Here is a 25,056-nt window from a genome sequence, read left to right as displayed (position 1 = left end):
CTTTAACTATCTTAGGCCAATGCTACAGAATGCTGAAATTTGTAGTTTGATGAAGTGCAGCACTCGTCAGTAGAAGCCCCATCTACACTGCCATATAATTCAGTTAAAACTACGTTATAATAGTCAGTATAGAGGCATATAATGTCGATCGAAGGACATTGAACTAGATATGAGTCTACACTGCCATATAATCCAGTTCAGTCATTAAATCTGCATTCTAAAACTGAATTATATGGCAGTGTCAATGGGGCCAGAAAAGGCTAAAGACCTTGTAAAACTACAAATCCCATAGTTCTATAGCATAGAACAATGGCAATTATAGTGTTGTCAAACTGCATTAATTATACAGCTTAGATGCACCTATATCTTCTTGCTAGAGAATGATAATAGGGTTCAGCTTTCCTGGTTGGCCTTTGTGAGAAATAGGATGATCAACCTTTGTGTAAACCAGCAGGGCTCTTGGTGTGCTCCACATCACATATAATTTTTTCAAGTGTACAGGGAGACTATAGCTTATAGCATTATTTTAAAAACTTAATACATTAGCACAAGCTAGTCCTTACTTTTATATATAACAAATTGCTTACATGCTACTTTTTTATTAATTTTTCTTTGCAACGCTAGTTTTTCTTTACAAAATGTTAACCACTAAAAATGTCAAAATGTTGGAAATAAAGCTTTCTCAACTTTAATCATCATGCCGAAACCACAATGGACAAAATCCTACTGGTGATACATGCACATGTGTGTTGCTCTTTTTTTGGTCTTGGGCAAGGAGGCATTTACTACTTTCTTGAGCAGTATCTAAACGCTTCCTATCAAGGACATAAATCAAATCTGGGAGACTTCCCACAGTCATTTCCTGGCCAGGAGCGGAAATTTATGAGGCAGCATCCATTCGAGCTGGACTTCTGCCACAGAAGAAAGAAATATGCAATGCTTCCAAATCAACAGCGAGTTGCTGGAAATCCAGGAAAGCAACTGTATTTCTCTTTACCTGGCTTAAGAAATGCAGCAGGGCTCCATCTTGTTGCCTCCCTCACCAGTAAATGCCCACAGCTTTGCTCCTGGGTAACATTACTTGTAACATGTTCCTTCTAAGCTCTGAAACCAGCTGAAAGCACAGCCCAGGGCTCAAAGAAGTGGTGCAGTGCTTTCTGTGGAAACAAGAAGGCTAGTAATAGGAAGAGGTAGTTCGCTTCCTCTTTCTCCCTCATATTTTTGGGAGACATTTAAAAAATATGGCAAACAGCATAGAAAGATCTAACTTAGAACTGCATCGTTTCAGAAGAAGAGCTAAGATGCCTGAAAGCCAAAGTAACACAGTGATTTGGGTTGGCATGAGAGAGGAGGAACTAGCTTTGACAATCAGAATTGCTTTTACAAAACACATTGATTGGAGTACTTTTAGTAAAACATGCCTTATGACTAGGAGGGTGTATCAATCAGTCACATGTCTCCCCTACATCCCCTTGCCCTAAATGCATTTTACAGAAAATACATTTTTATTACTATTTTGTTTGCTTTTCTAACATCTTCAACTGAACAAAGCTTTGGTTCTGTTTTGTAAGCTTCGGAGAGAATTGACCACTTTAGGAAGTGTCCAAGACAATCCATATCTGATGCACAACTCTAATAAATATCCATTTGGAAACAGAACAACAGGGACCATTATGGGGAAATAGCCGAGTTGAAAGAAACAGTATTCATTTCTAACTGGTCATTGTGTGAGAGATGAGGTTTGATGTTATGTTTGCTCAGCTGTGTATTTCACTGAATTGAGTGATACATTCTCAAATGAATACAATGAGGAATACAGTTGGCATTCCTCTGTATCCACATATTCTGTATCAGTGGCATGAAACACCCCCCACCCCAAAAGGATTCTCAAAAGAAAAGCCTGCTTTTGTCATCTTATACAAAGAGATACCATTTTACTATGCCATTGTATATAATGGGACTTGAGCATCCATATTGGCCGTGGACCCTGATCCCAGTGGATATAAGGCCCCACTGTATGCTAAAAGTGCCAAATCCTAACTAAGCATGCTTGCTGTGATCTAAGTCATTGATACTCAAAACACAGTGGGACTTTACCTCAATGTAGAAGTACTGATTAAACTAATCAGCTATGCAGGAAATACATTTAATCTAAATCCATCTGGATACACAAATGCATTACAAGCACCTTCATACCATCTTCCTGTGCTACTGTTTCTCCTGTGCAGTTTACCTATGAGACCAGCTCCACATCCTAAGTATTGGTGTGTGGTGCCTCTTGGAAGAACCTGCTAAGAGGCATCAGAAAGTGATGTTCTTTTCCCTTGATAAAAGTGCTCCTTTAAAACCCTGTTACCATGATAGCTGATCTGTTATTTTGCTTTTATGGAGCAATTTCAATCCCTCCAATAGGATCAGAGAACAGTTGATACCAGTTTATCATAGGCTGTGGCAAAGCAGGGTCTCCTGATCTACAATGGACAGAGTTGGGGGAATTGAGCAAAATGTTACTATTTCAGAACTTTTCTGAGGAAAGGCATATTGAATTACCACAATTGCTGTTTGTTGAGAGGAGAAATCTCACCATGTGAATATTAGTCCTTTCCTGCTTTTGCATGATGTGAAGAAACAGCTGATGGGGTCATGCTGCAGTAGAATCATAGAATCATAGAATAGTAGAGTTGGAAGAGACCTCATGGGCCATCCAGTCTAACTCCCTGCAAGAAGCAGGAAAATCTCATTAAAAGCACCCCCGACAGATAGCCACCCAGCCTCTGCTTAAAAGCCTCCAAAGAAAGAGCCTCCACCACAGTCCGGGGGAGAGAGTTCCACTGCCAAACAGCTCTCACAGTGAGGAAGTTCTTCCTGATGTTCAGGTGGAATCTCCTTTCCTGTAGTTTGAAGCCATTGTTCCGCATCCTAGTCTGCAGGGCAGCAGAAAACAAGCTTGCTCCCTCCCCCTTATGACTTCCTCTCACATATTTGTACATGGCTATCATGTCTCCTCTCAGCCTTCTCTTCTGCAGGCTAAACATGCCTAGTTCTTTAAGCTGCTCCTCATAGGGCTTGTTCTCCAGACCCTTGATCATTTTAGTTGCCCCAGAAAATGTAAAAATCATGTGTTAAAAATGTGTGACTTTAAGCCAATTTCACCTGAAAAAATGTGCACCTTATCATGACTGTATGTCCCTGAAGTCATGCAAAACACATGCCCCCCCCCCCCTTGACTGCTTCAGCACAAGTGCACTTTTTAAAAGCCCAAAACAGCTGATCAGCTAATTGGGCTGTCAAATGGACACATAGGTGGTTCAAGGGAAGCCCAAATGGAACTCCTTGAAACGCTTTATTTTATGCTTTATCATCTTAAACAGAGGTTGAATTAACAATTGGGGGAAGAGATAGATCCGATTGAAGGGTTTTTGTTTTGTTTTTTAAGTCCTCTGTTATGCACTGGACCTCATATGTGCACATGTGAATCTGCTTGCTTTTATATAATTTTTTTGCATTTTTTATTGTGGAATATATACACACACATAGAGACATACAATCATGATATTCCACAATCAAAATACCAGTATTTTTCCCAATCCCGCCACCTCCCCATTATCACCCATGAACTTATCCTTATGTAATACGAGGGTACAGAAATACTATTGAATATTTATACCTAAGTATAATTAAGCATGTATACTTCCCCCTCTTTCTTTCTCCCTCCCACCCTCCCTCCCTCTTCTCCCTGGAAACAGTTTATTACTCTTACTATTCTTATTATAGTTGTTCAATCATGAGGATAATCTTAATTCCTTATATTTATCTTTCCCCTTTATTCTGGAAATGAGGCCCTTCCATTTTGCCTCCCAGGTCTTTTTGGTTTGGCCCAACTTATAGTAGCTTTTCCTTTCACTAATATAGTCTTGAAGTAGGTAGTTGGCTAAATACTTATACCAAGTTTTTGTATCCCTTTTTTTTTTGGTCCTTCAATCCTAGGGCAACTGAGGCTTTAATTGCATCTAACATATGTTTTATTATTTCCTTCCATTCTTTAAGTTCTCCATTGCCTTCCATTTTTTGAACAATTTTTTGTTCAAGTCTATTTTTGTCCCCAGTAGCTCTTCCATTTCCTTCTTAATTATATTATAGAATCTTTGGTTTTTGTCGCATTCCCACCACATGTGGGTATAGGTTCCAGTTTTCCCACAATTATGCCAGCATTGTTTTGGGTAGGTTTCCGTTATATAAGCCAATTGCACAGAAGTTCTGTACAATTTTGCAAGTATTTACCTTTGCATTTCCTTAATCTTTAATCTTTAAATGTTTAATTTTATTAATTGATTTTATCCAATTGTCTATTTCTCTCTTGTTGGTTTTATATTAAGATATTCGCATGTGCGCATATACGGTCCAGTGCATAATGGAGGGAATTTTTTTGAAAAAACTTGTGCTGGACATCCCCCCTCCATGCTCTACATTAACCCACTTCAAAAGAAGATTGTGAGGACAGCAGGGGACCATATCCCAGGACTGACAAGTCTGTGAATGGATTTTTTGATTCAGTTATAAAATGCAGATTTTGATGCTGTCTGGAAGTGTCCTAAATCCTTACTGATTCAATGTGATTACAATATAGACATGTAACTGGCTCCCAATTATGCAGCAGAGATGCACCCTTCTTTTTCAAGGAAAGTGTGAAATATTCTCCCAGCCTATGTTTTCATTCTTCAACAGTATAAAGGCGCTTAAAATGTCATAGAAGTTCTAGAATTCTTTTCACCTAAAACTATGTGACAAAGTGGCTTACAGTCAATCTTTAGCTAGCAATAGTTTCCAGAACAGTGCTTGCTCAAAGGAAATTCTGGAAATTAATGTAACCTGCAGCTTTAGTTTGTTTGGTATTTTCATACATATATAGGTATATGTACCTCACAACCTTTGAAGATGCCTGCCATAGATGTGGGCGAAATGTCAGGAAAGAATGCTTCTGGAACATGGCCATACAGCCACAACAACCCAGTGATTCTGGCCATGAAAGCCTTTGATAACATATATAGATATAGGTATAGATACACAAACATACACACATAAACATTGTTCAAAACCTAGTTCACCTCCTCAAAATCTGCTACAATATACAATTGACTCTCAGTTAATCAGAACCATAAGGATTGGTAGCTTCTGGTTGCTTGACTTACTGACAGACTGACTTACTTAGACAATCCCTCGTTGTCTGAGTATGATGGCCCTCCAAGTGTAGTGTCTTGATGGTGGACATGTAGGTGACTGTATAACCCTATTCTTGACCCTCATGTTCTTCCACAGTGAGGACATCGGTTTCCAGGTGGAAGGCGAGCTCAGTCAGGGTTGGCTGAATGCGCCTTCCTCTTGGCACATTTCTCCCTTTCGCCCTCCATTTGTGCCTCTTCAAATTCCACAATTGCTGGTCACAGCTGACCTCTAGCCAGAGTACTCAAGGGCCAGGGCTTCCCAGTTCTCGATGTCTATGCCACAGTTTTTAAGGTTAGCTTTAAGCAAAACTTTAAATCTCTTTTTCTGTCCACCAACGTTCCATTTTCCATTCTTGATTTGGGAGTAAAGTAACTGCTTTGGGAGATGGTGATCAGGCATTCCAACAACGTGGCCAGTCCAGCGGAGTTGATGGTGTAGGAGCATCACTCCAATGCTAATGGTCTTTGCTTCTCCCAGAACACTGACGTTGGTCTGCCCGTCTTCCCAAGAGATTTGCAGGATTTTTTTTGGAGGCAACACTGATGGAATCATTCTAGGAGTTGAGTGTGATATCTGTAGACAGTCCCATGTTTTGCATACATATAGCAGGATAGGGAGGACAATAGCTTTATAAACAAGCACCTTGGTATCCCTGTGGATGTCCCAATCCTCAAACACTCTCTGCTTCATTCGGAAAAATGCTGCACTTGCAGAGCTCGGGGGGTATTGTATTTCGGTGCAAATTTGACTTTTGTGGAGAGGTGGCTGCCAAAGTAGTGGAAATGGTCAACATTTTCTAACATTACACCATTAAGCTGTATTTCTGGCACTGGAGAGGGATTGGCTGGTGACTGCTGGAAGAGCACTTTGGTTTTCTCGATGATCATTGAGTGGCCAAGCTTCTCGTATTCTTCTGCAAAGATGTTTTTAGTGGCTTGAAGATTTTATTCTGAATGCGCACGGACTACGTTATCATCAGCATATTGAAAATAGATCTAATACTATACCATACCATATTAGAAAGTCTGTATTGACTTGATACTAATATTTAAATACAGTGATTAAAAACAAATAAAGACTAGTTTAATGTAACACAGTTTTGCTGTATTATACATGTATTTTAAGTATTATTTAAAGTATTATTCCCTGAATTTTTTGTCAGCTGCTTGAAAGCTCTGGTTGCTTACATGCTGGTTAATGAAGAAACTACTGTGTTTCTAAACCCAGTTATTGAAATGTTAAGTGAATTCCTTCACAAATTAGTTTATAAGCATGAGGATCTCTTTAACAATAGGCATTTTGGAAATGTGTAGAATTGAATTCACATGAGAAGCATACGACTGCAAACTGCCATTCAACAAGTAGTAGGAAAGAGAAGTCAAGCATAGGGCATCAAATTCCTGACATGCATGAATCTAGGCGTTCCATTTTGTTCCTTTTTATATCGGTCTCTCAGCATCAGTGTGTAGCTAGTCATTTGCTCTGCAAAATTACAGCAAAACATGCACTGATACTTCATTAATGACTGTGACAAAGCACTAAAAATGAGAGTCAGTCCTGGTTGGAGACTAAATAAAATATGTAATTTGAGAGAGAGATTTGAGATTAATGCTTTATCCATTATCGTTTATGGAATTATGTAAAATATAGAGAAGTACATACCAAGGACATTTGTTAAAGAGCAAAATGTCTGGAGAAGTAATAGTATTGTGTTGTAAGTTACTGCATACTTGGTGAACATTACCATTTAACTCATATAACTAAGATGATTGTCATGAAATTCTTGACCTCCTATCTTTGTTTCTTTCAAGGTAAGGTTTTTCATAACCATGTTTTCAACTACAAGGAATATGTAACATATCTTGGGTAAAGCATCTATCCTGTCCTCATTTGTTTGGAAGGAAATCTATGCTGTCTTTCTAGCTTTCAGGAAAGGATGCATGGGACTGAAAAAGTAGTTTGCAGCAGGTTTCAGATGAAAAACCTATTCCAGAGGAATTGTTGCACGATTTTTATTTTTATTTTGTGTCAAAAGCATTGCATAACAAAATACAGTTTAAAATGATGAAAAAAAAAGAAAGGAAATCACAAGCACCTAAATAGTTTTAGACCAAAAGCGGGCAACAGCAACCACATTGTCCGTAGCTTTAAGCAACTCCTCCTCTGTACATGAGGCAGGGCATGTGGGCAAGCATACATATGCGGAGTTGTTTGTTCTGCTCCACAGTCACACAAGGTGAAGAATTCCTCCAGGTAGTGCCACCTTGCCAAGTTGTCTATAGATCTGCCCACTCCACTTCTGAGTCTGTTCAGGGACTTCCAAGTTGCCCATTCTTGGTTTGCCCCTGGAGGAGGACCCTCATGGGGGGCCATCCAGTTAGAATTGCCAGGTTTAGCTGCCCAGAGGGACGCTCTTGCTGCTGCACAGTCTACACAGCTTTGTTTCATATGCTTCTGTGAATTCATCCAACTCAGAGACATTTTTTTGAAATTACTTTATTTATTTATTTATTTATTAGCGATATTTATATCCCGCCCTTCTCACCAGAAGGGTTTCACTTTCACTCTGATTTGTTTATAAAGAACTAGCTGTGCCCGGCCACGCGTTGCTGTGGCTTAGTCTGGTGGTGTTGGTCAGTCTACATTAGGTTGTATTTATGCTGTGACCTCCACCTTCTTTATACTCACATTAGTAGTAGTATTTGAAGTCTGTTACCTTCTTCAATTTTTGTGTTGATTGATAATTGCTTGAGATCCCTGTTGTCTTTGGTTTGTTGTTAGTTGTAACGTCTGATTCTGCTGAGTGCGGTTTATATTTTTATTGTGGTACAATAATCTTTTTTTTTTGTTTTGCCTGTGTAGGTGTTTATTATTGTTGTTGCTATAGTGGTCATGAAGGTTGGATAAGTTAGATGTTACTGTATTGTTTTTTGGAGGCCCAGTGTAGCACTGACTGGCCTCTCAGCCTCAGTGCCTGGCTGTTTCTTGCCTGTGATGGTGTTGATTCTTATTGTTGTTGTTGTTGTCATTGTTATTATTGTAATTGTTTTTTTGGAGGCCAAGTGTGAATGTAGGGATTGGGGAGGTGGATGAGTTGTGTTGTCAAATTTTGTATTTGTTAGTCACAATGCGTTGTTGTGAATTTTATGGGTCTGGATTGTGGTTTTGTGGTGTGGTTGTGTTGTTACAACCTGGAGGGAAGGCTTTTGCGTTGTGTTGCCAAGTTTCGTATTTCTGGGGCGTTTAGTTGTGTTGTTATAGTCATGATGCATTGTTGTGAGTTTTGTGGGTCCTGTGTGGTTTTGTGGTGTGGTTGTGTTGTTACAACTGGGAGGCAAGGCTTTTGCATTGTTTTGCCAAGTTTTGTATTTCTGGTGCGTTTAGTTGTGTTGTTATCGCATGATGCGTTGTTGTGAGTTTTGTGGGTCTGGATTGTGGTTTTGTGGTGTGGTTGTGTTGTTGTAACCTGGAGGCAAGCCTTTTGCATTGTGTTGCCAAATTTCGTATTTCTGGGATGTTTAGTTTTGTTGTTATAATCACTGCGCAAACAACTTTATCATTTTACTAGCTGTGCCCGGCCACGCGTTGCTGTGGCGAAGTCTGGTGGTATGGGAAATAAAGTATTGAGGAATTGGTGGTAGTTAAGGTCAAGGATAAAGTTTTTCCCCAGACATTAAGTCCAGTCGTGTCTGACTCTGGAGGTTGGTGCTCATCTCCATTTCTAAGCCGAAGAGCCGGCGTTGTCCATAGACTCCTCCAAGGTCATGTGGGATGACTACATGGAGCGGTGTTACCTTCCTGCCGGAGCAGTACCTATTGATGCACTCACATTTGCATGTTTTTGAACTTCTAGGTTGGCAGAAGCTGGGGCTAACAGTGGGGGCTCTCTCCGCTCCCCCAATTCAAACCTGTGGCCTTTCGGTCCAGAAGTTCAGCAGCTCAGCGCTTTAACACGCTGCGCCATCAGGGGATATTATTTCCTAAAGGTTGTGAATATACAATATTTCTGATTGGTTTTTTTTGTTTGTTGGAGGCAAGTATGAATGCTGCAATTAGGAAAAATGATTAGGATGTAATGGCCTTGCAGCTTTAAAGCCTGGCTGTTTCCTCCCTGAGTGAATTTTTTGTTGGGAGGTGTTAGCTGGCCCTGATTGTTTCCTGTCTGGAATTCCCTTGTTTTCAGAGTGGTGTTGTTTGCGATATTTTATGTGCTTCTACTGTCTGTGGCCCTGAGAAAACAGAGGATTTGCCAGACTTTGATGATGGGAATACTTTGTTGGGAGGTGTTAGCTGGCCCTGATTGTTTCCTGTGTGGAATTCCCCTGTTTATTTACTGTCCTGGTTTTAGAGATTATATTGTTCTGCATTATTCTATCCCAGTAATTATTTCATATTAAAGAAGAATCTCACTTATCCAACATTCGCTTATACAATGTTCTGGATTATCCAACGCAGTCTGCCTTTTCATAATCAATGTTTTTGTAGTCAGTGTTTTAAATTCATTGTGATATTTTAGTGGTAAATTTGTAAATACAGTACAGTAGAGTCTCACTTATCCAACATAAACGGGCCGGCAGAATGTTGGATAAGCGAATATGTTGGATAATAAGGAGGGATTACGGATAAGCCTATTAAACATCAAATTAAGTTATGATTTCACAAATTAAGGACCAAAACATCATGTTAGACAACAAATTTGGAAGAAAAAGTAGTTCAATACACAGTAATTCTATGTAGAAATTACTGTATTTATGAATTTAGCACCAAAATATCACGATATATTGAAAGCATTGACTACAAAAATGTGTTGGATAATCCAGAACGTTGGATAAGCGAGTGTTGGATAAGTGAGACTCTACTGTAAATACTACATAGCATTACTGCGCATGGAACTACTTTTTCTGTCAAATTTGTTGTATAATATGATGTTTTGGTGCTTAATTTGTATAACGATTACCTAATTTGATGTTTAATTGGCTTTTCCTGAATCCCTTCTTATTATCCAACATATTCACTTATCCTGCTGGCCTGTTTGCGTTGGATAAGTGAGACTCTACTGTATATTTCTAATCTTATATTATCTGCTCAGAACTGGATTATCTGAGGCCCCTTCTTCACAGCTGTATAAAATGCACACTGAAGTGGATTATATGGTGGTGTGGAGTCAAGATAATCCAGTGCAAAGCAGATAATATAAGATTATAAATGGGTTATATTGCTGTGTTGAAGGGCCTTGAGTCTACACTGCCATATAATCCAGTGCAAATTAGATAATCTGTGGAAGAAGCCTAAGTGAGGCCTAAATCTGCCTGTCCCCTAACTGAAACCTGGCTGTCCCTTGGCTGGTTGCTAGGCAACCAAGTGGGCAGAGATTAGCCCTCTAAACTGGCAGCAATTGGATAAAAAAAATTATTGCTCTCCCTCTAATTAGGACTTTCTTTTTCTTTTCTTTTTGTTGTATCAACCTTGAGGCGTGGATGATGGGTTGTGTTGTCAAATTTTGAGGTTGGGGGGCCTGTACTTTTGTTGTTTTGTGAATTGCCGTGATGCCATCACTCTTTTATATATATAGATATATATAGATAGATAGATAAATTAATGCCCTCAAACAATGATTAAGAAATTAAAGGGTTTTTTGATAAAATAATATGATTCAGATATATTTGAGAAACTAAGATCCATCCACACTGATTTTTCAAAAAGCACTTGATGTTTCTGTGTGCACATCTACAATGATCGTTTAGGTCAGTTTGGAACTGGTTTGGGAGAAACTGATTTAACCGAGCAGATGATTAGGTTGACATGCTTGCAACAAGTTTGAGGCCAGGAAAATGATTACATTAAGGTGGCCTCAAACTGCTATGTATTTTTTTCCCCATTTCCCAGGGAGATTTGCAGAAGATATTTATAAAGTGCTTTGAATTCTGCAGAGCTGAATTCACCATGTGATATGCTTTAGATTTGGGGCTTGCTGGTGCGCATTAAGCGACTTAACTCAGCTTTTCCCCCAACTGTGTTTAATGCACTTTACTGGCCATAATTCACACTGCAGCACACTTTGGCAGTGTCCATTCTGTAGCCGCCACAGTTTGAAGTCAGCTTCAAGCTGCATTAAATGGTCAGTGTAGATATGCCCTATGATGTGTCTCATCTTTTGAACAGGAATGAGAGAAAACCCTTAAGCATCAATGATCATGCAACAGAACATGCATAAATAAAAGAAAATCTGGACATGTTTGAAATCTCAAAACAAAAATGGATATACTCAAGCAACTGATAAAGGCATTAAACACCAAGGACCACTGTGATGTCAGGTAAGCTACAAATCAGGGTGGCCAGAGAAGGCTGAACTTTATCAGTAATCCAACTCATTTTTGCCAGATTCAAGACTTGTTTAATATTTGAGAAGCACTGATTGCTGGCACCTTCTATTATGCATGAACAACTGTGGGCAACTTGTGGGCTACTAACTCGTGTTGGATTTCAACTTAGTCAAAGACCCTAACTAATCAAAATTCCTACCCATCTTCAAAAGCCTACATTTAATGAAGTTATATATGTCCTTCACGGCTTTACCTATTGTGTTGGATCGGGAGAAAATTTCAATGTGTTCAATGTGAATGCTTTAAGAAGACTCCTATTACTTTAGTCTTCCTGGCATGGCCCAGCACTAGTTTTCCCCACCATTAACTGTCAATAAGGTGGAGTATAGGCAGGAAAATGCACATCACTGTGGTATAATAAGAACCCTATTAGTTATAAGAGAAGTCATGGGTATCAGTGGAAAGTAACAATGTAGGCTGGAATCCTGTTATGTCCAACTATGCTTCTAAATAAAATGCACGACTAGCCTTCTCATTGATTAAGTCATTAACATTAACAAGTAATGGTTTGGTGTTCAGGTATGATTATGATAGTGATGACGACAATGAATGGAATCATTTCAATTAAAGTATTATAATGGAAATGTGTGCATTTACTTATTTCCCTCCTTCTTCCAAATTTTATGATTCCTTTAAATGTATAGTTGATGCACTTTAGGGTTTTATATTTTGAGTTAAGTCTTGGTGGTCCACAGCAATAAAAGGTATGTGAATGGTTGAGAACTGTTGCACTCCCTATACTGCCTGGGAGTGTGGTGGAGTCTCCTTCTCTTTAAGATGAGGGGCTTAAAGAGTGCTTTAATTGTTTATTCCTGCATGGGAGGGAGTTGGGCTGGATGACTTTTGTGGTCTGATACAGCATGAAGGAATATAGATATCAAAAACTGACCCGTGGAGTGTGATTAAGGCTTGCTTTCTTCAAGGAAGCAGTTGTAGCAAACCACATTTACTCAAAAGTAATGTGCATCATTTTTTAGCAAATAACATCACGGAAATTAGGCTGCACATTAGATATGATGGTGCATTAGATTCAATTGCAAATTTGAAAAACACGACTGATTAAATTCTGGGGCACTTCTAGGCAGGCCCTAAAATGCAGAAGACAGGATAAAAGGAGGGGGGGCTACATGACGTTTGCCAAATACGTTTATATGGAATGTAATGACTCCAACTCATACTTCACTTTTAATTAATTAATTAATTAATTTAGAGTATTTATATTCCACCCTTCTCACCCCGAAGAGGATTCAGTGCGGATCACAATGTACATATACATGGCAAACATTCAATGTCATTAGACATACGACATACAGACAGAGACAAAGCGGCAATTTAACATTTTCCAGCTTCCGGTTTCATGAGGGTATGCTTAATTCCGGCCACAGAAGGAGCTGCTGCTTCATCATCCACTGTGACACCGAGTCATTGATGCAGTACTTCCTCATTCGTCTGCATGCTGCTGGATGTTTTTAGGGTGTCGTAAATTAGTTAAATTAGCTTCCTCAAATAAAGCGGTACCTAAATTTCCTATTAGACAGATGCAACTGTTTTGCGGGTTGCTTAGGTAAACAAGGAGCTAGGCTATTTGGTTGGGTGCTCAATCCGATCCAAGCTGTTTTGAACTCATGACCTCTCGGTCAGTAGAGATTTATTACAGCTGGCTACTACTAACAACACCACCAGCTGCGCTTGTCACTATCTGATCAACAGCTTTTGTTCTTACATTTGTTGTTGCCGCTTTAAAAAGAAAACCTTCATGTACAAGGATAAACCGGAATGCATTGTGGGAGTTTGAGGGTATTCTCTAGCTGCTGTTGTGGGATATAAAAATCCTCTGCCTCCAAAGGAATGTTAGTCTGAGCAGAATCAGAATCAGTGTGTTCCATTGAAAAATCTGCACTAAAAGGCATACAGTGGGATAAAAATAAATGAAATGCAGTTATTATATTGTAGAATACTTGGACCCAATAAAGTGCTATATGCTCCCAAAACCCAAAATTTGACACCCCCTCCAGAATGGGACCAATGCACTGATCTTGTCTATGGTTTATTTGATCATCTCTGTGAAATGTTGCTATTAGAGCCAATGAGTTGTAATGGTTTTAGCATGAGACTATGAGTCTGCAGTTCAAATTGCCAGTTGGCCAGGGAAACCCAGTGAGTGACCTTAAGCAAGTCACATTCTCTTAGTCTCTAACATGCATTCTAACATATTTGGGTAGCTTTTACTGACATGCTACAATTTGGGTTGTGACTTTGCTATAGTGAAACCATAGCAATTATGACATTTATTTTTAAGGCTGGCTAATTAGGAACAGACATCTTTTTTTCTACAATTTTTATTTATTTCTTTATTTGTCTGCTCTGATTGTGTTGTTTATCTATTAGAAACCATTAAAAAAATTCAGAGCTGGGTTTTTTGGTTTTTTTTGGTAGTGGCAGAAAGCAACGCAGTTGATTTCCTTTCAAGTTATCTCCGCTTTTATTCTCAGAACAAAGCTGCATAATCAATGGTGCAACTGAAATAAACTCCCCAGGACCCCATGCTCTTTGGTGGTGGTGCCTGCACATCCAGCATGTCTATTAGAAACTATTATACATAAATGTTCTTTTAAAAAATATGTTGCAGGGGGAGGCAGATGTCCTGTCCACCCTAGTTCCAGTGCATTTATGTAGAAGCCTCTGAAACGCCAGTCTCAGCCATGCCAGCTGACACACGGGCAAGAGTGTGCCCAGCCTGATCTACCAAAGCTCTCATTCTGAACTTCAAAGATATATGCATAAATGGGTCCTTGTTTTTGGAAATGCCAAAACCTTAATCCACCAAAACTGGGTGGCTAGGGAGCAACAGAAAGTCCTCTGAAGGTGTCATTTTTTATTTAAGGAAAGCATTTGTGTATCCTTAGGCAAGAAAGGGAAATGTTACTCTTGTGGTTATGACGATGACGATGATGCAGTCATTCCCTGTGAGTGATGAGTTTTCAAAGACCACCCTAGTTGTTAATGTCCCATAGCTGATTTCTCCTCACCAATGGCTGATATTTTTCTCCCTCATGAAACCATCTCTTTAATACAACCGTATCTTTACCTGAGGCGTCATTTGGGCCTGTCTGGAAGGGCTCTCTGTTCCTCTCAGGATTTCTTTATGTGTTGTAAAGTAAGCATCATTGTATTCTATATACCACCAACCACTCCCTCCTCCACACACAAAATATGCTTTGAAAGTCTTTGTGTTCTTTAGACATCTATTACCGTTTATCTGAAATTAAGTCCTAGCCCAAAAATAAGCCCTAGCATGGTTTTTTGGGATTTTTGAGGATGCTTGAAATATAGTTACAGTTCACAAAAGTCAATTTAAATAGTGTTCAGGCAGCTATACATTAGCCCTAACATATATTTTGGAGCAAAAATTAATATAAGACTCTGTATTATTTTTGGAGAAACAGGGTAGGGCCTTCCCAAGCCAGAACTTGGGAAATTCCTAAGGCAGAAATGGTCATGGCTGGGTGGAGGAGTCTGGAAGTTGTAGTAAAAAAGGTAAAGTTCTCAAGAGCTGTCTAAGGTCCCCTGCCGTATACAATCCAGATTATCAAAGCAGAGAATCTGCATTATTTGCTTTAAAATGGATTATATGAGTCCACACTGTTATATAATCCAGTTCAAATCAGATAATCTGGATTTTATATAGCAGTGTAGAAGGGCCCTAAAATACATTCTCAACTTGTACTTTCTCGGCTTTTATAGGGGAAAAAACCCCCATAGATTTGGCCTGAGTTGTCTGGCAATTGCTTGTGTACCCCTATCCTAGTGTTCCCATAATCTTCTCCAGTTTCATCCTGCTGTGGCAGACAATAAAAGAGCAAGGGTTTCGTGATGTAGAAAGCATGAAAAGCACTAAATATGACTCCCTTGCAAAATTTAGTCTCAAACATAAGCACTTGGCCACAATTTTTAATTTATTGAGTTAAAAACTATTCTACATTTAAACATATTTTGAACACAAAGTGAAAACAGAAACAGTTTAAAGTAATTTTTGGAATCAACACATAATAAAAGCAGCTATTTAAAATATTTACACCCCTTTAAATATTAAAAAGTTGTTATTCAGATAGTTCCTCAAGAGATATAGACGATCAACAATGGGGACAGGTTTCAGTGTCACTGTTACTGGTGGATTGCTTCGGAGTGACTATGATAGAATGGCCTATATTGGGCCTAATCCAAAATTTATCACTGAGAATAAATAATGAACTTGTTAACTGGAATCCTGAAGCAGAAATCCCCACATAGATGGCAAAACCAATATTCTGCTCATATGGAAGTGTAGGCAAACGAAAATCACTGGGGAAATGAATACTTTCATGGACTAATACAGAATACATATTCCACAAAAGTAGGATAAGAATAGTGACACCAGACGGTAAACTGAGAACTCCCCCAACCCAGAAAAAATAAGCAAATAATTCTTCAGACTTACTTTGTGAAAAAGGTTCCATAAGGCAAAGGACATGAAAGCTAGAGCTAAAGATACTACAATACAAGCTAAAGACATTAAGTCTTGTGCAAAGAAAATCTCCTTTGGGAGGAACCAGTGTTCATCCAGGAACTCCAGGCATTGCTTTGTGGGATCAGGAAGAGGTTCCAGGAAACAGTCTCCTCAGATCCCAACCCAGATCTTGTCAGCGCTGGTGCCAGGCATGGGATGCCACTCTCCATTCCTCTGCTCTCAGGCACAGGACTCAACCAATCATCGCAAGGAAGAAGCCACACAAATAGATATAAGCCAGTTGGATGAGCTTGGGTGCAGCTGGAAAGTTACCTTCAGCCAAGCCTAATCTCAGTCTAAACCACTTCTCCATGCTGAGAAATCTGCAGATAATGAAACAAGGCAACCTGTATTCATGGAATTATGCACATGCACATTCTCTCACATGGGAACCTCCCATCTGTTTTGGGAAAATTGTGATACACAGGTAAACCCTTCTCCTGGTTCGAAACCCCCCCCCCCACTTTTCTGTGACAAATGACCTCATGCCCTACTTGACCCACAGAAATGGGTAGCGTGCTGTAACACATGGAACTGAGGTGTGATCCAGACAACACAGAAGTGCTTCTGGTCAGTCATAAGGCAGGCCAGGGAATAGGGACCGGACATGTGCAGGATGGGATTCAACCAGATGATAGATATCAACAAAGAATGGCTTCTCCGGCTCTTTCACATGGGAACCTCCTCCTATCTGTTTTGGGAAAAAGCAGAAGACCGGAATATGGTTTGGGCTCTTTGAGACACAAGAGCTGAACCTGGCTTGCGATCTGTCTAATATGGAAATGAACAACAGATCAGCAGCGGTGATCTTTGAACAGGGCACCATGGAAACCGCTCTTTCGAGTTCTGAAACCATTTAGAACGTTGTCAATAACAGAAAAACTTAAGATCAAAAGATCAAAGGCAGATTCCCCCCTGGACATTGGGACCTTTGCAGGGGTGGGGGCTCCTGGTCACCCAGATATTTGGACATCAACTCTAACAGTGGACCAATGTATTATTTTTTTTCAAAAATAGAAAGCAGCTCAGCAGTCCCATGTGGCTACTAGTTCAATTGACATTAAAAGTTGTAATCACATAACATACCTGCAGTTTTCTTTTTTAACATGTGTGCCATCCTTCAACTTTCTACTGAACATAACAGTAGATATTGTAGTTGTGTCAGTTGTAAAGGTGCTTTTGGCACTATCCCAAGACACCACAAGGAGGTGTGATTTACCAAAAGCTTTTGAATAACATTGGGGGTGTTCAGCATACATAGTGTCCGGAAAGATTGAAGACAAATACAAGTCACTGGCATCTTTTTATCTTGGAGGCAAGACGATTCCAGATATGTCTTGTGGATATTATACGGCTGTGGATATGTGGACTGTGAGGAAATTAATACATCACCCCCAATGCTGAAATGCAATACTTAGGGCCCTTCCACACAGCCCTATATCTCAGAATATCAAGGCAGAAAATCCCACAATATCAGCTTTGAACTGGGTTATCTGAGTCCACACTGCCATATATCCCAGTTCTAAAGCAGATAATATGGGAATTTATTCAGCTGTGTGGAAAGGCCCCTAGTTTATTTCCCTTTGTCAAGCATGCTGATTTATCAGCAGGTAAAAATCTAAGAAACAAAAAGAATTTTTTTTTTTTACTCAGAGTAGGAAACGTGACAATGGGAACAATCAGATTTTTTTTCACTGTACAAAAAAGATCTAAAATTTGCAATGATCATCTATAAATGCCAAATGTCATTACCACCAAATTCTCTTCCTTACAATGTGAAGATAGAACTATATACAGAATTACTGGCTGAGGAAGGGAGAAACCCTCTTCCCGAGAACCTGCCCAGAACATAAATTTTAAAAACAAAACAAGGAAAAAGAAATGTGAAAGGCAAGATGACGTTGGTGATGGAACAACAAATTCTGTAAAGTATTAAATACAATTAGACATTGATTTCCATATTACTACTATAAGAACCATATAAGTTACAAGTACTGCATACATACTGAAGTTATATTTAAGGCTTAAATGCACAAATGAGACTATTACAACAGTGTGTATGTAGGTGTGTGCATATATATCAATATATGTGTGTTTGTATATGGAAGATGAAAGTTTGCACCTAAACAAAGCAACTACAACAATAAAAAAGTTATTTTTCAATCTTTCAATGTTTATAATTACCCAATAAAAAAGGTTATTTTAAATTACTATATTGACAGGGAAGAATCAAGGGATTGCAAAGCAGTGTGGAAGCTTTGACTTAAAATTGTTTGTATACATCAGAAGTTAATATTAACATGTTGGGAGTCTTATGAGCAGTAGTAAACATTAGGAACCGCTAGTATGACTAGGACCTGAAGGAACTGGATGCCAGAGGAGTATGTAGGAACTGGCATGATTTGTGGCGATTATTTGCTGTGAAGTCAACTTCGGCTGATGGTGAATGCAATTACCCTTGATGAAGTCCATCCACCCGAAATTGCTCTCTCTCCCTTAAGGCTGGGAATGAGGCCCGTTGAATTGAATCAGGACTTCTATCCAAGTAGATTGGCATAGGACGGCACAGTGTGCCTGCTTGTGAAATCCTTGATTTGCTTTGAGCAAGTCACACTTCTAAAATTCTTGAATTGCTACTTTGAGCGAGTCATACTCCCTTTGAAATAAAGTATTTTCAAACTGTGGCCTTGGGCCAGTCACTGTCTCTTGAACTTGAGTCCCAGGGCCCTTCCACACAGGCATATAACCTAGAATATCAAGTCAGAATAAACCACAATATCTGTGCCATATATCCCAGTTCAAAGCAGATAATGTGGAATTTTATTCAGCTGTGTGGCAAGGGCCTCACTTTCTCAACCTCAGGAAGGCGCAGACAATCCTGGGAGGGATTTGAGTCACCTCCTCCCCTCCCCACTTTTTTAAACACTTGAATACCCTGATGGCTTCCTTGACTGGTGTGGCAGCCCTAGCCATGGACACCCTGCAGGGCCCCTGTGTGCCCTTCTCTCTAGAGTATTACGCCATTTGGATTGCCAGTCATTACAGGGAGTGCCATTCATGGCCGACTCTTTGTGAGAGGGCTCTCCAGCTTTCCTGTTCTCAGGCTCATGGCACAACCTCCTCAAAGGCAGAAGATCAGGTACAGGCACACACACACACACGTCTTCTAAAATATCAATCTTGGTTAAATGGCTTACTTTTCGATCTGGGATAAAAGCTTTGTCGGCTGCTGCCTTTGTGGCCGGGTTTTGTTTCCCCCGGAGGACAGTCAAGTCAAGGCAACTTTATTTATACCCCATCCCATTTTTCTTTGGGGACTCGAGGCGGCTAACAACATAAATGGCAGCCATTTGATGCCATACAATACACAGTGAAAATAGAAATACATAATAAATTAAATGTAGATATTTAAAATGAATTATCATAAACAAAACATGAAAACAAATTAATAAAACCCACATGACACACAACCTTTGCTCTGTTGCCCTTCCCTCCTCCTGCTTTGGTCTATTCTCCATGCTTTGCCGGCTCAGCCTCATGTGGCCTGAACATCTGAGGTTGGATCTGCACTGCCCTATATCTTAGGATCTGATCCCAGATGATCTGCTTTGAATCCCACTATATGAGTCTCCACTGCCAGATAATCTGGGATCAAATCCTGGGATCTAGTGTAGTGTTGATCCAGTCAGAGAGGCACCAGATCCAGCTTCTTCTTGGAGGTGATGCAGGTTCAACCTTGGAGGGAGTTCACATTCTCTCTTGCAGGTTGTGTTCTAGATGAGAGAGGGGAGGGTGGACCTGGCACAAATCTCTCCAAACCGAGTGGAGGGCCAGTAGCTAATGCTAGCTGTGGCAGATCGTATTCCTTAGGGGGGGGGGGGGATCAATATTGAAATGCAATACTTAGTTTATTTCCCTTAGTCAAGCATGCTGATTTCTCAGTAAAAACCTATGAAACAAAAAGAAATATATTTTCATTGCAGCTGAAGAAATGCTATGGCAGTATAGAAGGGGCCTAGGATACATTCTCAACTTTTACAGGAAAGGCCTGTAGGTTTGGCCTGCAATGCCTGGACACGGTGGTTGTGTAACCCTATCCTAGAGCGTTCCCATAATCTTCTCCTGTTCCATCCTGCTGTGGCAGACAATAAAGGCACAAGGGTTTTGTGATGTGGAAAGAAAAACCACACTACATAAGTACAGGTTGCTTACCTGTAACTGTATTTCTTCGAATGGTCATCTGTGAATTCACACAACTGGGTATTCTGTGCCTGCACAGAGCACTGTTTGGAACCTTCTAGAATCACTAAGCAGATAGTGGATAGATCTGAGGGTAACCCCGCCCACCTCCCAAGGCTCTGTCAGACCCAGTTACTACTGCCAAAACCCCTCTGCTCCTAGGCCAGAGCTGCAGCCTGTATTACGACCTGAGGTGGCATTACCCTTACACAGGGAGGATGTGTTGTGTGAATTCACAGATGGCCATGCAAAGAAATAGTTACAGGTAAGCAGCCTGTCCTACTCATTTGTGGTCTCTGGGAATCACGCAACTGGGTGTCTAGCCAGCACACGTCATGGGAGGCAGGAGTCATGACACACATCCCTTGGTATACACTAGCCCTAGCATATCTTTTGGAGTAAAAATTAATATATGACTCTGTCAAATTTTTGGAGATACAGGGTAGGGACTTCCCAAGCCAGAGTTTGGGAAATATATATGTTTTGACTATAGTTCCCATAATCTCTAAGGCTAGCTGGAGGAGTCTGGAAGTTGTAGTAAAAAAAACATAACATTTCAAAGCACTGAGTATAAGATACATTCTCAACTTTTACTTTCCCACCTTGTGGACAATTTCAGCAGAAAGGAGGAAACCATGACAATGAACAAAATCTGGCTACCAGTATTAAAAAAAAACCCTCTAAAATCAGGACAGTTATTAAAGAACAATTCTCTGAAAACAGGGGAATTCCAGACAGGAAACAGGAAACAATCAGGGCCAGCTAACACTTCCCAAGAAAGAATGCCCCCAGGCAGGAAGCAACCAGGCTTTGAAGCTGCCAGGCTATTCAATGCTTATCAAAGTGGCCAGTTGCAACATTCACACTTGCCTCAGGCAGACAAGAGTTCTTTCCCCCACCCTGGACATTCCACAGATATATAAACCTCACTTGCCTAGTCTCCAACAGACCTCACAACCTTTGAGGATGCCTGCCATTGATGTGGGCGAAACGTCAGGAGAGAATGCTTCTGGAACATGACCATACAGCCCGGAAAATTCACAGCAATGACTTCTTTCTTTTAGGCTCAGACAGGTGACGTATTCATACTTCTCTCTCTTGCTATTTTTTCTGTGATGATTATTTTGCTAAAAGGCCGTAAAGTGAACTTGAAGGTATTGAACAAAAGAAAGGTTGCATCACTCTTCTCTTTTGTTTTTTTCCTATTCTCGCCTCTATGGTCCCCTCTATGAGACCGTCCCAAACCCCGTCCCCTTTGGTGACGTCACGGCTTCGCCCTGACTCCGCCCTAGTGGAACCTCTGGATCCTGAAGGAAGAGGTCCTTTTCGATGTGGGAGGGGGCGTGGCCTGGGCGGAGGGGGCGTGGCCTCGGGCATTGACTTTCCTGCGCGCGCTCTCTGTGCCTCTCTCTTGGCCCTTCCTCCTCTTCCTCTTCTCCCCAGCTCCGGCCAGGCTCCGCTTCCCTCGCCTTCGCCTTCGCCATGCCCAATATTGTGCTTTTCAGCGGCAGCTCGCACCAGGACCTGTCCCAGCGCGTGGCAGACCGGCTGGGGCTGGATCTGGGCAAAGTGGTGACCAAGAAGTTCAGCAACCAGGAGACCAGGTGAGGAAGCAGGAAAAGGGAAGCAGGTGGTTCTGTGCCAGGCATGGCCAAACGTGGGCCCTCCTGGTGTTTGGGACTGCAACGCCCACCATTCCTAACAGCCTCGGGCCCCTTCCTTTTCCCCCTCAGCCGCTTAAGCTTTCTGATGTCTCAATGGACACAAACTTTGTATCAGGCACAAAATTATTCAAAATATTGCATATTAAATTACCTTCAGGTTTTGTTTACTTTCAGGCTATGTTTATACACATATGTTTAGATTTGGGTCACATCTCTAAGATATCTCATTGCATAAACCATGTACCATATGATAACAGCAAACTTTTTATTTTGACTTTACTTGGACTGGAAACCTACCATAGAATAGGACTGAAGGACCTAGCATGGCTCACAGATACTTCTGGGGAGAGGAATATTTTTGGAGCATTGGTAACCCATGAGTAAGGGAGTTGTACTAGATCTCTAGGAGCCCCCGATGGCGCATCGGGTTAAACTGCTGAGCTGCTGAACTTGCTGACCAAAAGGTCAGTGGTTCGAATCCGAGGAGCAAGGTGAACTCCTGCTGTTAGCCCCAGCTTCTGCCAACCTAGCAGTTCGAAAACATGCAAATGTGAGTAGATCAATAAGTACCACTCCGGCAGGAAGGTAATGGCCACATGACCTTGGAGGTGTCTACAGACAACGCCGGATCTTCGGCTTGGAAATGGAGATGAGCACCAACCCCGAGAATCGGACACAAGTGGACTTAATGTCAGGGGGAAACCTTTACCTTTACCTACTAGATCTCTAAAACCATACTTGTGTCAATTAGCCAAAAGCTCTAATAATTGATCCAATCACCAGAAGACCTGGGTTCAGATTTTTACATAGCCCTAGAAATCCACTGCATGATCTTGGACACCTCTCAGCCTTAAGAAAAGAAAGTGACAAACTTCCTCAAAATAATTAATGTCAAGAAAACCTTGAGACAGGGTCACCATAAGTCAGGCTTGATTTGGAGGCACAGCAGAATATAGAGGGCATAGCATGATCGTGAAGGTGGTTTACTCAAAGAAAGGACCATGTTTTGCACCTTGGGTGTCCTGAAATGCTGAAGTTTCCTCAGATGTGGGAACCTGACTGCATAATTCGTGATGAGTTAACAACACCTTTGTGTCCATTTTTGATCATTCTTTGCAGAGCCTCCAAATATCTTTGTCCGTGAATCCTTTCAAAGCTATATCATGCCATCTCCCCAACACTTGAAAAGAATAACATTTTGCAGTTGTAGAAAATGTCACATGGATCTCTGCTAGACTTATGATCATTGTGTGAGTTTTGTTAAGACAGGAGCGAGCATTTTCACAGGATCTGGGGACGTCCCTGTCCATCTGGCAGGCTGCACTGGTACATTTTGGCATACCTGAATTGATGCTGGGGTGGGATTATAGGACACAGAAGGGGAAAGGAATCAGGCATTGCCTTTGGCTTGATGTTACTATACTTCATGGTCTATCTTAAGAACTCTTGTTTGACTACTCCGTTTTTTATCATTCATCTCCAAGACCTAAGGAAAAAGACCTTCCTATACATTTGTAAAATCACAAAGGACAGCCTTCTGTACTTGAGTTGTGCCAGATCATACAAGCAGGAACATTTCCAGTTCTGTACATAGGAAGAAAAATGTTATTGAAAACGACATGTTATTGAAAACATCACTTTGGGCTGCCATTTTGGGTTTTTTCTTCTTCTGGGAGTTTAGGTGGTAGGAAACAAATTATTGGATTTTCAGACAGTTTTGGTGACCATGGACAATTTGGGGGAGGCGAGAAGCAACCCCTCATTAAACTGCAAGTGTCTTATGACTTCAGAAGTCACACTTAGGAATCCCTAAAAGCTGGCTGCAGTCCATAGATTGTATCTTTAGAGCTGAAGTTAAGTACCATTAATAAGTTTTGGTTTTCCGCTCCCATTTTCCACTTGGTGAGGGATTCTGGGAGTTGAAGTCCAAACAACAGGAAACCAGATACATTCCTCATATCAGCATAGATGCTTTGCCTGTCACTTGACTCTTCTGGCTAGGATTGATGGGTGTTGTCATTCAGTAACATCTGAATGGTTGCTGCTCATGTGAACAAAGTTAAATCCATGAATGATTTCTACATAGGTTCATATCTTCCAGTTTTCCCCTTGCTTTTGATGCTGAGAGAACATCAGGAAAATGAACTTGAAAAATGATTAGTTCTGGAATTTTTTGCATTGGTAAACTAGATATTGGAGGCACTTGCATTTCTGGATTTAGGCATACTTGTAAGGCCTGTTGATTTCAAATCTGTGTGCTTAGCCTTTCAGCTTTCAGCTATCCTAGATTGACTTGGAGGGCAATAGCACCATTATTTGTATCTGCTTCCTTTAATTTTCTAGCATGTGACCTTCCCGGGAGCTTAGAATATGTACTCTGTGTACTAATCACTTCGGCTTCACATGTGTAATCAAGAGGAGCTTATTACTATGTTTCCTGAAACATAAAACTCACCAGTGAAAGTGACTCCAATTGTTAGGACAGTGGCTGCAAAACCCCACCAAGAACAGGTTAGGACAGAGTTGCAGTAACTGATATAAAGCATACTAGAATGGTCTGGTTTTAAAATTAGTTTAAATGTATATGGACAGTTTTTCTGTTCTATTCAGACAGCTAGTTCTTCCTCTCAAAAACTCAATCCTGTTTGTCATTGAATCACAGCTGGAGAGAGACCCCAAGGGCCATCCAGTCCAACCCCCAAAGCACCCTCGACAGATGGCCATGCATCCTTTGCTTAAAAACCTCGAAAGAAGGAGACTAGCACACTCTGAGGCACCCTATTCCAATGCCAAACAGTAATTATTGACGTCAGGAACTTCTTCATAATGTTTAGATTGATTTCCCCCCTGCAATTTGAATCCATTGCTCTGTGGCCATCAGAGCAGCAGAAAACAAGTCTGCCCACTCTTCAGTGTGGCATCCTTTCAAATCAGAGTTTCTTAAATTGTGTTCCTCCAGATGGAAGGGCACAGTTTGAGAAACACTGTTTCGAGTATTTAA

At 40.6% G+C, this 25,056-nt stretch overlaps 1 protein-coding gene and 1 long non-coding RNA gene across 3 annotated transcripts in view; one reads left to right on the top strand and one right to left on the bottom strand.

Annotated features, from left to right (window-relative positions):
- Positions 1-15,541: 15,541 nt before the first annotated feature.
- LOC103278332 (uncharacterized) lies at positions 15,542-21,318 on the bottom strand. The gene is made up of 2 exons (XR_505961.3): positions 20,365-21,318; positions 15,542-16,475 (listed from the first exon to the last, which is right to left on the bottom strand). It is a non-coding gene; the product is annotated as an uncharacterized LOC103278332 (long non-coding RNA).
- A 468-nt stretch (positions 21,319-21,786) lies between these two features.
- Positions 21,787-25,056, top strand: part of prps2 (phosphoribosyl pyrophosphate synthetase 2) — a 43,228-nt gene continuing 39,958 nt past the window's right edge. The window contains exon 1 of one of the 2 annotated variants that reach the window (XM_008107220.3): positions 21,787-21,995. In XM_008107220.3, coding sequence (XP_008105427.1) covers positions 21,874-21,995 — 122 coding nt within the window. In that variant the 5' untranslated portion in view covers positions 21,787-21,873. The remainder of the gene's footprint in view (positions 21,996-25,056) is intronic. The other variant, XM_003218897.4, reaches the window with a different exon arrangement.

Source organism: Anolis carolinensis, chromosome 3 (assembly GCF_035594765.1).
Source record: "Anolis carolinensis isolate JA03-04 chromosome 3, rAnoCar3.1.pri, whole genome shotgun sequence".
NCBI lineage: Eukaryota > Metazoa > Chordata > Lepidosauria > Squamata > Dactyloidae > Anolis > Anolis carolinensis.
The sequence above is the reverse complement of the archived record's forward strand: the minus strand, read 5'-3'. Positions and strand labels throughout refer to the sequence as shown.